This window comes from Otolemur garnettii, unplaced genomic scaffold (genome assembly GCF_000181295.1).
Source record: "Otolemur garnettii isolate 467f Iridium unplaced genomic scaffold, OtoGar3 scaffold00217, whole genome shotgun sequence".
Taxonomy (NCBI): domain Eukaryota; kingdom Metazoa; phylum Chordata; class Mammalia; order Primates; family Galagidae; genus Otolemur; species Otolemur garnettii.
The window spans coordinates 1,031,116-1,048,807 of NW_003852612.1; the positions used below are offsets into that span (position 1 = coordinate 1,031,116).

General features: G+C 47.3%; 1 protein-coding gene across 2 annotated transcripts in view; it reads right to left on the bottom strand.

The window, feature by feature from the left end:
• The window catches only part of ARHGAP22 (Rho GTPase activating protein 22), a 191,505-nt gene that overhangs the window by 147,648 nt on the left and 26,165 nt on the right, over positions 1 to 17,692 (bottom strand). Inside the window, exon 1 of one of the 2 annotated variants that reach the window (XM_003801649.3) lies at positions 2,858 to 3,169. The exons of the other annotated variant lie outside the window; for it this stretch is intronic. Coding sequence (XP_003801697.1) covers positions 2,858 to 2,891 — 34 coding nt within the window. The 5' untranslated portion in view covers positions 2,892 to 3,169. Of the gene's footprint in view, positions 1 to 2,857; positions 3,170 to 17,692 lie in introns of those variants that run through there. 2 annotated transcript variants of the gene reach the window in all.

Below are 17,692 nucleotides of genomic sequence, written 5' to 3' on the forward strand. Positions count from 1 at the left end.
GCCCAGGCTAGAATGCAGTGGTACAATCACAGATCACTGTAGGCTTGAGTTGCTAAGCTCAAATGATCCCCCACCTCAGCCTCTTAAATAGCTGGGACCATAAATGTGCACCACCATGCCTAAGATAATTTAAAAAAAATTTTTTTTTGGTAGAGACAGGGTTTCTCTATGTTGCCAAGGCTAGTCTCAAACTCTAGGCCTCAAGCAATCCTCTAGTCTTTATCTCCCAAAGTGCTAGGATTACAGGAATATAGGCTACTGTGCCCAGCCAATTTTCCTTAACAGAAATATTAATTTTATTTTGAAATTTCCAAGCAAAGGCAGAAATACCAAAACAGAAAATATTGATAAATTTATGACATAAGACTTAAAAAATATGTAAATCTGGGGAAAAACCCCTTTGAGTATAAGAGTAACAGGTGAGCCACAGATTGAGAAAATATTTGCAACATACAAATCAACCAAGGGAGGAGGCTGACTTTCCTAAGGACCTGGACCACTTAGGATAGAGACACTGCCTCATCCTCCAAGGTAATGCTGTCCCCACTATTCAACTATTCAGTCACTCATTCATTAAAAAAAAAATATATTGAGTGCCCATCAGGTACCTGGCATATGGGAAATAATAATCTTTAAAACCAGAAATGGTCCCTGCCTTCATGAAGCACACAGTGCAGTGTAGGTGACAAATATTCATCAAATAGTCACACTCAGAAGTGTAGAACTACAACCCAAGGTACATGCTGGGAAGGAAAGGAGAGCATACAGCAGAGGACCCAGCTAGGACTGGGTGGGAAAATGTCTTTGGCTGGCAGCATGTGAGCTGAAAGCTGGGGCATGAGTAGCAGTAATGGGTGTGAGCTTATGTGTGTCCATGAGTGTGAGTGTTGGAGACATTCCAAAGGGAAGCAGGGTGTGCAAAGGTCCTGTGGCAGGCGGCTCATGGAACCCTGAGGACTAGGAAGAAGTGCAGTGTAGTGTGGCTGGCCTGTATTCACTAGATACCAGTAGCACCTCTCAGTTGGAGCAACTAAAAATGTCTCCAGACGTTCCCAAATGTTCCCTAGGGGGACAAAAGTCCTACTGATTGAGAGCCACTGACTTAAAGCAAATGTTTATAACAAGTTTGGAATTCCTAAGACAGGCTGCCTGTGAGCCCCTTTGCTGAAGCTCTAGTCCAGGGGTCCTCAAACTTTTTACAGGGGGCCAGTTCACTGTCCCTCAGACCATTGAAAGGCTGGACTACAGGCTCCAGGATGAGTTGGCTGCTAAGCACGACAGGCAGCGGCAGCAAAAACACCTGTCTGGCTGCATAAATGTCCTAGGCAGGCTGCATGTGGCCCATGGACCGTATTTTGAGGATGCCTGTTCTAGTCTCTTCCTAGAGTAATACTGCTCAACAGAAACATAAAAATGTCATATGAGCCATATACATAATTATAAATGTTCTAGCAGCTACTTAAAAGAAAGTAAAGGAAAAACATGAAATTAATTTTAATAATATATTTTATTTGACAGAACATGTCCAAAATATTGTCATTTCAGCATGTCATCAATATAAAATAATTATGAATGAGATATTTTACATTTTTTTGTACTAAGTCATCAAAATCTGTTATGTATCTTTCTCAGTTTGGACTAGTCACATGTCCAATGCTTCATAGCCACATGTGGCCAGTGTCTAGCTCAATAAGACAGGAGTGGGAGGGTAGAACTGAGCTCGCTCTAAGTGATCTGGCCTATCTACTCTCTGGGCCATCACCCCGTATCTCAGCAGAGCCTTGAAGGTCCTCCTTTGCCCATTGGGGCCCACAGGGTAAAGCCTATCCCAATGCACGCAGAGAGGGTCCCAATGGCTGTGCAACACACTGGAAGGCTGTCCCATCCAGGAAAGTCACCTAAGTATTTGGCTATACTAATAAGGTGGGTGTGTTCCCTGTGAGCCTACAGGAGACTGGAGCTCCCCTGCCACCAACACCTGGGGAGAAGATACACATTGTTCCCAAACTCTCCAGGCAAGCTTCATCCACGTCCAAAGACCCATCCTCATCCTCATTGCTTATAAGGGAGGCTCAGCACCCACCCCCATCACTGGCCACCTGAAAAGATACATTCTATTTTCATATAAGAAGGATGTTCTCATCCAAAATGATACTTGCTCTGCCAAGAAGCTGCTGTCCAGAGAGATGCTGTGCCTAGCTCCATCCCCTGGCAAGTCTCCAGCATTCTCTGCTGGGACACCTCTGGCTGGACACAGGCTGGCTAGCCCAGATTAGACTCTCCCCACTCTCATCCCCTACTTGCCTCTGCATCTCCTCCCCTTCCCCCTCCTGGCTCCAGGCCCTGTGGCTTTCCAGGGGGATTCTCCTGGCAGGATCCTGAAGATTGCTTCATGCAGGCTCCAGCACAGAAGAGGGAATGAAGACCCTTGCTTAAAGCCAGCTGTCTCTATACGCCAGGACATTGTCCTTACTGGTAAGGGCCACTCCTGTGTTGGCCACAGGCATTGGTCATTTGGGGGCATGTTTCTTTATATTAAAGAAGGAAAGAGTTTGCTCCTGGTCACCTGGAGCAAAAGAGGGAGTACATCAAACGCGGAACGTTGGGTGAAGTCTGCATATCCACGCAGGCATCAAGACGGCCACTACCCTTTAGTAATCTCAAGTCTGATCCCACACAGTCCAGGAGCCTGACTGGGAAGGGCATCTCAGTCACGAAGATGCTCACCATTCAGCCACAAGAGTCCCAGGACGCCTGCCCCCTCTGACACCAGTGCGACAGCTGGCTAAGTGTCAGCACACACGCTTGCCAGGAGGCACGCGCTGTGCCCAGAGAAAACCCAGAAAGTTGGACTTACCCCTCCTGGCCTGCCTGATCTTTGGGCTCAGCATGTTCCTGCAGCTGCCCAGCCGGACCCGCGGGGCCGATCATGCTGTCATCCACTTCCCTTTGCTCTTCCTCATGCCCTGCTGGCTTGGCCCCTGTGGCTGCTGGCCTCACCCGCCAGGCTCCCTCGTTTCCCTCTCCTGGCTCCGGACTGACGGCTTGCCTTGGACTACAGAAACCTGGATGCATTATTTATCCATCCTAGAATAAATTCTCAGGCAAGCGGACCACTAAAGGCTCAGTAATCACAGCCGATCAATCACTGAGCCAGGGCGGGGCCGGCCTGGCACTCCCTCCGCCAGGCCCGGGCGCAGGCGTGGTGTCCATTCAGCCGGCTGGGCGCCGAGGACCTGGGCGGGGCCGGAGGGGAGGGGCGAGAGGAGCTGGGCGGAGCGCTCCAGCCAGCGAGCCTGTTCCTGGGTTGGGCCCGGCCATTCTCTGCGCTGGAAGAGCTCCTCAGGGTGCGTGTCAGGGAGCCTGAGGTAGCCAAGAGGCTGGAGGCAATGTGGGGACTTTGGTCAGCGCCCCGCCAAGGCCAGAGTGGGAGAGTGCGCTTGGTGAGAGAGGTTGACCCCCTTGAAAGCCAGAAACGCTCCAGGGTAACGACCCCTTCAGTGCCCACCCAACCCGTTGAGACGCTTTTGAGGTCGTGGTTCTTCGGTTTTGAAATGCTGAAATACATGTGTTTCTTGGAGCTAACAGCCTGACATGATCAGATCCTTAGGGCACTCGAGCAGCCAGAAGATTTACCTGTTAGGGATGTTAACTACTTATGACTCTTCAGTAAGATAATAGGAATAAGAATATCCAAGAGCTTTTCGTTTAAGGCTTTGCACATAGTAGGAACTCAAAAATCTCCTTAACCTGAAGTGTGAATCTCTGCTAATTGCCAAGTTTCTGTTTAATCCTAGCATAATTCTAAAGGGTGTGTATTGGGGCTTTTGGGAAGGTCCAGCTTCAAAAACCTAAAATTTGTCCAAGAAATGCAATCACAATAATGGCTATCATTTATTAGCAACCTATTACATGGCACCATAATAGCTATCACTTATTAGGCACCAACTTTCAGTATCTCATTTAATTCTCAGATTCCAGAGGCAGGTGTTTTAATCATGGCTTTTCAAACAAGGAAAATGAAACATTCCACAGCAATGTTAAATAACTTGCCCAATGTCACCTTACTGAGTGGTGGGGTAGGCACCTGAACCAGGGCTGTGTCTCTGCAGCTCTCGCTTTTCAACACCATCAGTCTGTCTACCCCAGTTTCAACCCCTTCATGTTAACATGTGGTTCCTGGCTTGGAAGTCTTCAATGAACTTCCTAGATAGTGACCTGTGTTTTTGCAGCTGATCATCACCCTGTGTGTCATCTTGAGTATCTAAGCCTGGGGCTCAGTTATTTGGACCTGAGTACGGTGTGTGATCCTCTTAATAGCTGGGGGGGGGAAAAAGGATTCAAACAGTGGCCCCCCTCTTTGAATGGCCATGCTCTCCCTCTGGCCCTCCACAACCTTCCAAGCACCCCAGAATGTCCTATTAATACTTAACCAACCCCAGCAGCAGAAGGGGAAGAAAGGCCCACTAGAAGATCACTGCAGCAGTCTACACTAGGGATGGGAGAGTCTGGATTGTGGAGAGGAGGGAGGACTGGAGAGTAAGGAGGGCGACTCAGCAGGATGTGGTGAGCCTCATAGCCAAGTGGGTGGGAGGAAGCAGAGTCCCCGGGGACAGAGCTGTCTTACTCAGCATCAAGTCACTTGTTCCAACTGCCAGAGACTCCTGAGCAGGATGGATAGACACCTTGACATGATGTTCAAGGCCTTTGATGGCTTTCTCTTTGATTCATCTCTTTTTTTTTGGGGACCAAGTCTCACTTTGTTGCCCTAGGTAGGGTGCCATGGTGTCATTGTAGCTCATAGCAACCTCGAACTCTTGGGCTCAAGCAATCCTTTTGCCTCAGCCTCCCAAGTAGTTGGGACTATAAGTGCCTGCCATCATGCCTGGCTAGTTTTTCTGTTTTTAGTAGATACGGAGTCTCTCTCTTATTCAGTTTCGAACTCCTGAGCTCAAGTGATCCACCTGCCTTGACCTCTCAAAGTACAAGGATTACAGACATGAGCCTAAGTGCCTGGCTGACTCATCTCTTCTGATATTCCACACAACCATCTGCATGTGCAGCCCCTGCTCCCATGTGCCCTGGGCCTTTGCACGTACTGCTCCGGTGTCTCCCATGTGCCCCGTGCCTTCCCACGTGCAGCTCCCTCTCCTTCTCCACATTGATTCAGCTGCACAGGCCTTGTCATGCTTTGAGCATGTGAAACTCATAAAATTCTCCCTTATCTGGCCCCTGGGATGTCCCCTCATGCACTTCTTCCCTGACCTCTGGGTGGAGTCAGGTCAGGAGATCCATAGGAAATACTGGCTCGATGGGCAGATCCAAAAACACCACCAAAGACAATGTTGATTTCCTTTTCCTTTAAGGCCAGGTACAAGGTTGAAGTCAGGCTGGGACAGAGACCACCCACAAGGAGTGGTCCACCCACAAGGAGTGGGGAGGCTATCAAGCTGGAAAATCTCATGTTGACACCAAGGTCATAGGGTGAGTCCTGTGGCCCATGACAATATCTTGAGCAATCAGGAAGCCATCTGTGAGTAATGCAGCCTGGACCAGTTTCTCTAAGTCAGAGGCAAGAAAATGCCCCGAGACTTAGTCTGGGTCCACTCACGCTTGTTTGGTTAAAAAAAAAAACCACCTCTGGGCGCATTTCCGGTGCAGCTGTTTCCCCCAATGACATTAAGTCACTGTGTTCATTTGACTGCTTTTCTGGGGATCAGAGCTAGAACTGGATGAACCCACAGCCTCTGGGCTCAAAACCAGAAGTCAGGCTGGGGACAGGACAGGAGCTAATCCAGATTCTCCATGGGAGAAGGCTGGGGGAGCTGGAGTGAGTGGAAAAAAGCAGTTCTCTCTCCTTTCGTCCCTCAGGCCACACTCCTAGCACTTCCCTGGATGAAGGACCCACAGGGTGGAGCTGGAAGGGAAAGCAGAGCCACCCCCTCCATCCACCCTGCTCAGGGGCCCTGGGCCCAAGCCTGCTGGGTTGTAGGTGGCAATGGGGACAAGAGCAGAGCAAGGGGATCTGTTGAACATGCTGACTTCCTGCATAAACTTTATTTGAAGAAATAGCACCACTCTTTTCCCTTACAAGCATGACACTCAGACCAAGGAGGGGAAATACAGGTGTAGGTTAGCAGTAGAGACAGAAAAATGGTCTCTTTCCCCCCCACTGTCCTGTACCCACACACAGAGCGTGTCCCTCTGCCCCAGTGGTCCTGGGTCTACCTTCACTGACTTCCCGCCTCAACTCACACGGCGTGTTCTGAGGGCTGCTCTAGGTCAAGAGCTGTAGGGTGTGTGGAGAGGATATCTGTTGGAACATACATCTGTTGGTGGGATGGTCACCCACCAATATCGACTTTCCTAGAGCCAGGATGCTTTCGGAACAGCGGTTCTCAGCCTTAGCTCCACCCTGGAGAGCTTGGACGGCCAAGACCTGTGCCCACAGCCTGGGGCTCTGGTTTAACTAGTCTGGTGTGGTCATCAGGAATTGTAAAAGCCCCTCTGGTGATACAACATACAGCTGGGGTTGAGAGCTAAGGCTTTAGAAGATAGATATACAGGTTTGGGGGTGGGCCCACCAGTCGTGGTCCTTTCTGCTGCCACCCAGAGGGGGACCAGAGTAGCAGTGATTCCCCCTCTGCCTGCCTCAAGGACAGGAACATCTGCCAATCAATCTCCCAGTCAGAAAGTAGAAAGGGTCCTCTGACCCAAACCCAACTGGAGAAACTTGTGCTGTTGCATAGTTTGTGCACTGCACCCAGGTGTTGGGTAGAGAGAGGTGGGCTGCTGGGGTTGAGCTCTACTGGCTCTAGCATGGGGGTCATGCAGCTAGGTCAGGGGGCTTTTCTCTGCCTTGCACAAAGGTGCCATACAGATTGGGACCCCTGCTTGGAGGGCTGGGCGGATGTTTCAGAAGCTTTGGGGAGGGCTGAAGTAAACTGCTCTGCAGGCAGAGGGGGAATCACTGCCATTCTGGTCCTTTGATGCCCGCCCATTTGTCACCAGCAGCAGTGTCCCCTGCCTGCCTGCTTGGGGTGCTCTCTGTCTGCTGATTGGAGGCTGATGCTCCAGTTCCCTAGCATGTCGCTCAAGGTCTTCTGGGCAGCTCCCACCCTCAAGCTCTAGTTTCTCTTTCTTTCTTTTCTTCTTTTTTTTTTTTTGGCCGGGTCTGGTTTTGAACCTGCCACCTCCGGCATATGGGGGTGGCGCCTTACTCCTTTGAGCCATAGGCGCCACCCTCCAGTTTCTCTTTCTGTCTGTCCCAGCGGTATGCTGGGCCAACCTGGGCAATACCAATTGGCAAGGAGATGATTGTGAAATTTTCAGGTATTTTGTAAGCCAGTTATTTTTTTTTTAAATAAGGACATCATTAGAAATTAAATTATAATTAAATCAATATTTAAAACAAAAGTAACAAATATTGCTTCCTAATCATTGTAATACATTTTATCATTTTTAAGGTTATTTACATTTACACATCTGTATGGCGATGGGTGGCTACTGTGCTCTCTCCTCAATTCCATGTTCAGTGACAGCATGCTGGTCAGTATTTACACCAAGGAAACCTTGCAAATTCTACAAATTAGGGCTTAAAGTTTTTTTCTTCCAGAGAGCTGGCTGTTAGGTGTTTATCAGCATGCCTCTAGCCATCCTCCCCACGTTCCCTCTGCGTGCCTTAGTCATCATAGATTCCCTACTCTGGGCAGAGAATGCTAACTCTCCACCTGACTCTGTCCTTCCCTTCTCCCTGGGAACACGGATACTCTATCTTTCCAGCCTCTTGGCAGTTAGGTGTGACTGCATCCTGGCCACTGGGTATGAGCAGAGATGAAGTGGCCACTTCTAGGCCTACCTAGCCCACAGGACTCCCCCCTCCCCCCCCTGTGTTCCTTTAAATTCATTTCTTATTTTGTGGGATGGGGCCACCTTGGAATTCCCATGTAGAAGATGGTAGATCCCTGCAGTCTGGGTCCCTGAATGACTGTGTGAACCTGAGCCCCCACTTGTCAGAAGACACATCTTAGACAGTTGTGGGAGACAGAAATGAACTTCCACTGCATAGAGTCATGACACAGTTGGTCCTCTTTGTTACTACAGCTGGCCTTCCCACAGGACGTACACTCTGGCTTCCTTTCTTGGCCTATCAAACTTCAATGAACCTCTCCAGATCTTCCTCCAGAGGGACGTCCCCACTTAGTGCCCCATGGTTAGTGCTCCACACCTTTAACACTTTCCTTGTCACCCATGCCCGAGACCACAGGGACTTTGTACAAGTCCTGCTGCCAGGAGTATGAAGTCCTCCTGTCCCTCACCCATACTTTTAATATAAACTACTATACATAAAACTTCCATTATCTTGGATTTAAAATATTCTTTTTAGGTTTTTAAGTCATGAAACTATGTAGGATCCACCAAAGGGGAACTTTTGTGTCTTGCTGGTACTCTGAGCATGTCCTTGGTCTGTCTCACCACTCAGCCGCTGCAGGGTGCTATGCTACTGTCCCTGGCCTCAGGCCTGCTGCCCTGGGCCTAAAGTCTGTCTCTACCCTTTGGCCTTGTGTCTCCATTTGATGCTTGGCTTGGCTTTTAATTTCAGCTTTTTCCATGCCCTGTAGTCCACAGAACACTCTAGCATTCATGGCCCAGGGCCCCAGAAGTGGTCTAGAACCCTGGACTCTACTTGTCTCGGGTCTTTAGTGTCTTGGGATCTTGGACAGAAGGACAAAGGTGCAGAATCCAGAATTAGGCATTGGAAAACCACCCAGGCATACCAGACCAGAGCATAGACGAAAGCACCTTGGTTGTGACCTGGATCCTTAGGCATATTTTCTAGAGTCTGAAACTCCGATCTGGGGAAGAGGTGGCCTAGGGGCAATGAGTTGATTCAGGCACTGTAACCATAACCTTTTGTTTCAACTTCTATTGTAGCATTTGCCACACATCACCTTTAACCTTGTGGCAGCTAAGTCCAGGAGATGACTGTTATGGCTGGATGAATGAGGTGTCACACCTGGGATTCAGCGGCAGATGCTGAGATGAGGGCTTTAAAAGGGATCAATACCTGTTCAGGAGAGGGGGAAGCCAGGCAGGGTGGGAAATGCCAGAGTGCCTGGAAAACCTGATAGCTCTGAGCAGATCACCCATTGAAGGGGTCTGACTACTGTGGCCAGGCTTGTGTGTGATGGCCTGGCATGGTCACTGGCTGGGGAACACCCAAGAAAGGAGTGACGTTGGCTGGGAAGCTGAGGCTTACTTTGAAAGAGCTAACAGCTGGAGGCTGTCATATCAACTGACACACTCCTGCAGTCTCTGTGTAGGGGGCACAGGATAGCTCTTGGCTTCTGTAGTTCTTGGGGACTTCAACTTTAGGCCTCTGAAAATGTTGGGTTCAAATCAACACTACTCATCTGTGAATCTTTGCTCCACTTGGACAATTGTCTGGGCTCCCTATTGAACTGAATGGCTTTTAGATAAAGGTTTTTATCAGCTGCAAAGTTTTGTTGTGGGTTTTTCAAAAGAGGAAACTCCCAGTAGTGTGTGTGTGTGGGACTGACCAGTAGCATAGGCCCCGCTTGTGGGTGCTGGGCTCCCTCTGGGCAGCTCAGGACATGGCTGCAGGAGGGACTTCTGACATGGGGCTGAGAGGAAAGAGGGCAAGGTGACTGCAGTAGGAGGGCAGTCCTAGGAATGGGATGCACTGAGATTCCAAGGAGACGTCACCCTTCCCTGGAGTAGGGGTGGGGGAGGAGGAGGGTTTCTGCAGGATCAGCTGCACAGGCTTCAAAGGCAACCCTCTCCCACACACACACCCCACAGGGCCCAGCAAGAAGTGGGTATGAAATGATTCCCCTCCCTGAAACCTAGGTACAAAAATCAGATTTTAGAAAATGTTGAATCACCATGTTGGTCAGTTTTACGTTATTGAACAAGCCTTCTCATCACGAAAACACCTGCTTGCTGTGGAAAGGCAGGTGGTAGAACAGATGGGAAGCAGGGAGATCTTCCAGGTCCTTCCCGCTCAGCTCACACCTCTCCCCACAGGCAGCTTCCTCCCTGCTTCCCCCCAGCAGACTCTGATGGGCCGTCCCCCTGGGCAGTGACCTCTGCTTGCTCTTCTGTGTTCCCCACCTTTTGCTCCATTAACCCCTCCCTGACTGGTTCTTTTCTCTAAGGTGACAAACTCATTCAAATCCCCCTGAGTCTCCAGATTACCTGCACTTCACCTCTCTGTTACAGTGGAATGGAATTTATTGTTGGCTATACCCTATCTAGGCTGTTTTGGAGAAATTTTCCATCTTTCTCTTTGGAAGCCATAAGGAAAGAATCTGCTCTGTCCCTAGAAGGCTGTCAGATATGGCCATGTGACCAGGGCTTAGCTAATCATATGCCTCTGCCCCCTAGCATTACTGAGAGATGAACAGAGCTGACTTTGTAGCACTGGTGGCAGTACTGAAGCCCTGCTATGACAATGGTGCTCTCCCTCCAGCACAAGAGTGTCCTGCAGAGGCGTCCTGCCCAGGCTTTTCCTGTGAGAAGGTGATCTGTATCCTTCTTGCTTTTAGTCCCTGCAGAGCTGCTGTCATTCCTGATTCTGCAGCTCCTGAAGGATTTTGTAAATCTCAAAAAAATTCCCTTTTCTGGCTTTAGCCGGTTTGAGTTGCTTTCTGTGACTTGTAACTCACCGAATTCTAAGTGATGCCCACATGCTAAGCTCATGTTCCCACATTGCTCTTCTTTTCCTAACCTCCCTAAATCGGCACAAGCAGCAGAGCCCTCAACTTCTCTATTCTCTCTCTGATGGCATGTCCTTCCCTACTTCCCTAATGATGCTGTCAACCTCATCATTGTGCAACCACAGGCCGGTCTTCTAGACTTGGGCTTTAGCCTCTGTAGGTGCTGCTGGATGAGGCCCTCCCACCTCGGACCAACACTTCTTTCCTTCCAACCTTTATTTCATCCTCATCTATTTAAAAATCTCGTTCCTGTCTGGATGTAAACCTTCTTGAGTGTCTCCTGCACACATGCTGCCTTGCCTCAGTCAGGCCTCAGTGACCTTTCTTTTAAGGCTCCCCTCCCCCTCACAGTCAGGCCTCTCAGTGGAGCAGTTTATACTCATTATCACAAGGTGGCCTCTGTGACCACTATCACCATCGTATGACTGAAACTGCCTTCCTGAAGGTCACCAATGAGCATCTGGTTGCCAAATGCCCTCAGTACTCATCTATCCCTATTAACAAAATAGACAATCATAGACCTCATAGTTTATTTTTCTTATAGGAAAATGGTAAGTTCAATGAACCCCAGCTTTGAACTTATCAAACCAAGCAGAAATCTACACGGACTTCTTTCATCAGTTTCTCTTTTAATTTTCTGACTACTAGTGGAACAAAAGAGGAGGCGACTGAAGCCAAGTACAAGTTATCAGATTTGCTAGCCCTTAGACCCAGGCTAGATGTCATGGTGTCAAGTCTTCACGGTCTGCGCTTGTCCACAGAGGGACATCTAAGTAGAGATGTCCAGAAGACAACTGGATATGAGACTATGTTGTTTCAGAGAATAGTCTTGGTTTGGGATATAACTTTGATAGTACACAACGAAGAATGTAAAAAAGAAAAAGAGAGGCAAGGGCCAAACTCTGAGAATCTCCAATATGTCAGGATTTTTAGGAGAAAGAAGAAGATTTATTGGAGGGAGTGATGTGGTTTTAATGTGCCTTCCAAAACTCACACTGAAACTTAATTGCCATTGCGATGGTATTAAGAGAGAGGTAAGACCTTCAAGAGGTAATTAGGCCATGAGGGCTCTGCCCTTATAAACGGATTAAGGTTGTTATCACGAGAGTGGGTGTAGGAGACGCCAAGAGCCAGATGACATCTGAGCAAGATGATCTGCGGCTGAGGCATGGACCTTGGGCCATTCGTCCACAGGAGTTCCTTGTGGGAGGAGCCCGGGCCCTCAGCCTGTAGTCATTGTTAATTACTCCCCTCACCTGTATTATTCCCTTTCGATAAAAGGCTGGTGTGGTGGTTGCTCGGGGCTACCCGGAAAGTAAGGGCTAGCCCGCCTTCCACAAGCTTGTACTTCTAATCTGCCTCTTGCCTGGTTCCTTCCTGCGCTAACCGAGACCAGGGCCATAGGCTCCCGACAAGTGGGTCATTATGAAAGTGAGTTTAGCTCTCACTTTCCTCCTTCTGTTAGGGGATGGCACAGTGCAAAAGCCCTCAACAGATGCTGTTGCTATGTTATTGGACTTACCATTCTTCAGATCGATGAGCCAGATAAATCATTGTTCATTACAAATTACCATGTGGGTATTTAGTCCAATTTTTATTGTTATGACTAAGACAAAGAACTAACAAAATATGGGCAAGAAGGAAGGGAGACAATACTGGGGAATGTGGTTCCATGGAAATCAAGATAGGTTCGTATTTTCACAAGGTGCTAGTTTACTCTGTCAGATGCTGTTGAGAAGATTAGATAGTTGAGAATAGGACAGTATTCACTGAAACTTGGCAGATGAGAGGTTATTTGTGACCTCAACAAGAGTAAATTTATTGTAGGAGGGCAGTAGAGGCCAAACTGAGTGGGTTGAAAATGATTGGTAAATTACGATTCCAGAATATGATGGGCTACATATACCCAAACACCTTCATGAATTAAAAAAAGAAAACCCATAAAACAAAAAATTGCTGAATAGAATATAGAATTCCCACCTTTAAAAATAAACAGCAAAGGAATGATGTCAGTGAAAATGGCTGAGTAAAGAATTTCAGAAGTCTATCCGCCCATAACAGAGACAAAACAAACAAACAAACAAAAAAACCCCCAAACTGGCAAATCCATGTTTTAGAACTTTGGAAACTAATTGACAGCTTGTATCCAGGAGGAGAATGGTTAATCAGGAAAATCCAACTGAGCCTCAATAAGAACAAGCAGCTTTTGGCATTTGAACTGACCCCAGTTCCATTCCAACTGTCCAGCTTAGCAACAGCCTTGCAATGACAGCCCTGGCAGCTATCATTACTGTGGGAAGCAGAGTGGATGTGATTTGGAAAGAATTAAAATTTATTTATTTTGACCTGACTGGTAGTTCCCTGAACGATTATCTCAAAAGGCTTACCTTTATCTCATCTAGCCAAGAACTCTTCCATTGCTAAAGCAGATACACAGAGAATGTTATAAAAAACATGAAGAGAGGGTAGCGCCTGTGGCTCAAAGGAGTAGGGCACTGGACCCATATACCAGAGGTGGTGGGTTCAAACCTGGCCCTGGTCAAAAAAAAACTGCAAAAAACTTAAGAGGCAAATGTTTTGCTCACTGCTACCTCAGGCAATGGTAAATAGTTAACATAAAAATCAGAAAAAGTAAATCTTTGGAGAAAAGGCAGGGGAATAAAATGCTTTGATGAGTAAGGACATGGAAAAGCTCCAATAAACATATGCACACAGTTCTGGCTTGTGCATGCTCAGGACAGACCTCAGAAGGCCCTAAACTTCCCCTTAAGGCTCACTTTCTGCTATTCTCCAGAAGAAAGTAAAGGCTAAGAGAGACTTGTGAACTTCTAGGTGAGTCTTGAATGCATGCTCCAACACACACACACACACACACACACACACACACATACACACACAGCAAAGAGTAAGAGATTTTTCCCTTCAAGTGTTTAGGAAATCTCTGTCCAATCACTAACCATTCAGCTAAAGAAACAGAAACATCAATGGCCACACATGTCAAAGAATATATACTTCACAAAATTAATGCAGAAAAGTCATTAAATAAATAAAGAAGAGTAACTACAATAAGCAGCAATAAAACAGTGCTGGAAAGAAGAGAATATCTGATTTCTAGAACCCCCACATTATAGTATTCAAAATGTCTAGTTTTCAACAAAAAATTATGAAGCATGAAAAGCAACACCGAACAAGGGCCCCCACACAAAAATGCACAAAAAAGTATTTGTCATTTTTTTGAGGGTAAAAATCATTCAATAGAACTGTTCCTGAAGAAGCAGATATTGGGCTTTAAAAAGGTAACTTACTAAAAATGTAAATGTGATATACTAGTATGTACAGTGAAAGGATCTTAAACCAAGGTGTGTAGGAATAGCCTGGATGACTGGGCAGGTAATCTTGCATTGAGCGTTCTAGGAAAAGCAGTCAACAAGAGTTCTGAGTCACAACTTCACTGCTCACTTTTGGTCAGTAACAGAGAAGGCCATGGTGTCTGTGATTCGCAGCCTGTGCTTTTGCCACCGAGGGAGGCAAGGCTGCAAGCGCATGGAGGCTAGACTCCAAGCCCCACCGTAGTGATGATTTTGACCAGAGGATAAGCAGAAGCCTTGTCGTTAATGTTGACTTTCACATAAAACACTGTCCTCAATGCCTTGGTCTATGAGCAGAGGGGTGGCTCCTTACTTCGCACCCCATGTACAAAGTTGAAAAATTAAATTTGAGAACTCATCCTAGAAAAAGCGCAACAGGCCTCATTGCTGAATATCACTATATTCACCTTCAAAGTACTCCCCTTTGGAAGCTATGTACTGACGCTGGCACCTAGTCCAGCCTTCAGAGCACTTTTTCTAGAATGAGTTTACGAACTTGTCAGACCTCACATGAATATAGCTCTGATGGCTATTCCAGAAAGAGTTCCAAAATTGCTTTGAAGCGCAGATTAAATGCTGGCATCAGTGCATAGCTTCTGAGAGGAGTGCTTCCAAGGTGACTATATGTGAGAGGTAGATAGGTTGATTTCTCAGAGGGGTGCCTGGTCTCATCCAGAGAAAAGCATGGACTACGCCATCCCTGGGGGTTCATCAAGACCACCGAAGATGAAAGGAGCCAGGAGGCACCCTGACTGGGCAAAGTCATTGCAACTATCCCCGAGGTAAGAGTCAGCAGGAAGGTGAGGGCTAAATCCTTTGAACTCCTGATCACCAGGTCAGTTAGATTAGAGAAACTGGCTTGCTTGCTCTGCGGGGATGAAACTTGTTTTCCCCTCCCTCATTCTTTTTTTTTTTTGAGACATTCTCACTCGTTGCCCTGGGTACAGTGCCCTGGCGTCATAGCTCACAGCAACCTCAAACTCCTGAGCTCCTTGCCTCAGCCTCCCCAGTAACTGGGACTATAGGTGCCTGCCACAATGCCTAGCTAGTTTTTCTATTTTTAGTAAAGACAGGTCTCCCTTCTGACTGGACCAGAACTCCAGAGTTCAAGCAATCCACCCAACTCTGCCTCCCAGAGTGCTAGGATTACAGGAGTGAGCCACCGGGCCTGCCTTGCCCTCTTTCTGAATGCGTTATCAGCCTTTGTTGATAACTCACTACCCTAAGTTCTGGATCACCCAGCTATTTCCACTTTACCTAATCTTCCCGAGGGTCGGGGATTCTTCTAATTCTATTTTTTGGCACCTTTACATTTTGCGTATACGCTTTGTATTAGAGATCAATAAAAGGTTTTTGAGAAGTCAGAAAATTGTTGCATTTACTCAATCTGCCACTGTGGCGTATGAGTCAATGGGCACCTTTCTCCAGGCCTCTCAGACTCTGTGTATTAAGCTAGTGTAGAATCTCATGATTTTACACCAGACTCTATGTATTAAGTTGGTGTAGAATCTCATGATTTTGGCTTGGTGCCTATAGCTCAGTGGTTTAGGCACTGGCCACATATACCCCGGGCTGGTGGGTTTGAACCTAGCCTGGGCCTGCTAAACAACAATGACAATCATAACAACAAAAAATAGCTGGGCATTGTGGAGGGTGCCTGTAGTTCCAGCTACTTGGGAGGCCGAGGCAAAAGAATCTCTTAAGCCCAAGAGTTTGAGGTTGCTGTGAGCTCTGACACCACAGCACTCTACCTAGGGCAACACAGTGAGACTCTGTCTCAAAAACAAAAAAAAGAATCTCATAATTTTCTCCCAGTGTTGACTCCCAGCCCAGGTTGGGGTCCTCCATGAACCCTGACAACTATCGTTATTCAGCAATGAGGTACATAGTGCTTTTTCTAGGATGAGTTCACAACCTTAATTGTTTGACCTTCTATTTTGCTCATGACCTCTGTGAGAGGAGCAACATCCCCTCTCTCTGGGCTGATTCATCTTCTCACCCCAGATTCAAGCTCACACCCCTACGTGGCTCCTGAGCAGAACAAGAAGGATCTACCTGGGCATTGGGAGGCTGGGAATCCAGTTGGAGAGTTGGGATAATCCAGGTAAGAGATAGTCAAGGCCACAACTAAAGTAAAATAGGAATGATGTCCATGTGACAATCCCTGGAGTACAGTGGGAAGCTATGAAGATAAAGAGCTAAAAGATATGAGTGTGACTCCACGCTCTGGCACTCGCAGACAGAGAGCCTGCTTCTTCACTCATCAAATGCAGATCAGAATTTCTGTCCTACTTACTCGAGATGGGTGATGTTGAGATGGGTGATGTTAAGTTAGGAAGGCTGTGCACGGGAAAACTCTTTCCAAATTGCCAAATACTATATAAGAATGTGTACTAGAGTACACAGCTCCACGGTTCATGATGAGCAAGGATCAGCTGTGTTCTGGCCACTGACAACCCAATAAACTCTGGGAGGAATGAGACCGATTCATTCTTTCCCAAGACTTTCGCCCCCAAAGCCGCATTTTCAAAGCTCAAATGAAACTTAAGTTCTCACTGATCAAAGGTAATACCCCTAATTGTATGTACACATCAGAATAGTCTGTTCAGTAGATATTCAGTTTGCTTTGACTTCTTTAGCAGGTTGTCATGTTCTGGTTAACAACATCTTGGCTTTTTGAACCCTGCTTCTCTGTTTTCAGTTTTGCGTAGCCCATCAGGTAGTGTGTAGGTGTGAACGCCAGGAGAAGCAGAGTGGGGGAGGCGACTTCAGAAAGGGCAGCATTTATAATTTTAAATGCACCAAATACCAGTGCCAACATGTCTCAGCTTCTGTCAGCTCTCTACAGACCCAGATGTCTCGAGCTTCTAATATCTGATTACATTTTCTTTCTTCATTTCTATTTGGTGTATCATAGAAGGCAGCATGGTATCATAATCAGACATTCTTGGAATCAAAATTTGCCACTACCATATACTGGCTGAGTGGATTGGACAAGCCATTTGTCTCTTGGAGACTCAGTTGTCATAGCTGTAAAAAAGAGACAGTCATCTCCAAGGGTTTATGTAAAGCATGTAGCATGATGCCTGACCTTTAACCAGCACTCCACAAAGTTTAGGTATATGGCTTCCTTTACACCGGTTATTAAACAGATAACTGCAGGAGCAGGTCTAGTGCCCTTAAGAGAATCTCGGGTGGTGGTGGGGGGAGGGGGCAGACACTGGGCAAGGGCTGTGTAGACTGGGGGGGGGTCCTTAACAGCTGTTGGGTGGATGCTGCCCCCTCACCTTCCCTACCCTCAGTGCCTGTTCTCAGAATGTTTTACTCCAGTCAATAATAAAGTTTAGTCAACTTTTCAGCCCCTTTTCTAAAAGACCACAAACCTCTGGTTCTACTTGCAAAATGTGCCTCTGTGGCCCATGCCAGGGACTACCGGCCTACTGAATTAGCCAGATCACCTCTGGGGACTGTCCTGTCTGGTTCTCTGCTGATGAGCTTGGCATTCCCCTCCTGCTTTCAACCAGCCTGCTACAGACCACATGTGACTTAGAGCAGTGGTTCTCAACCTTCCTAATGCCTCCTAAT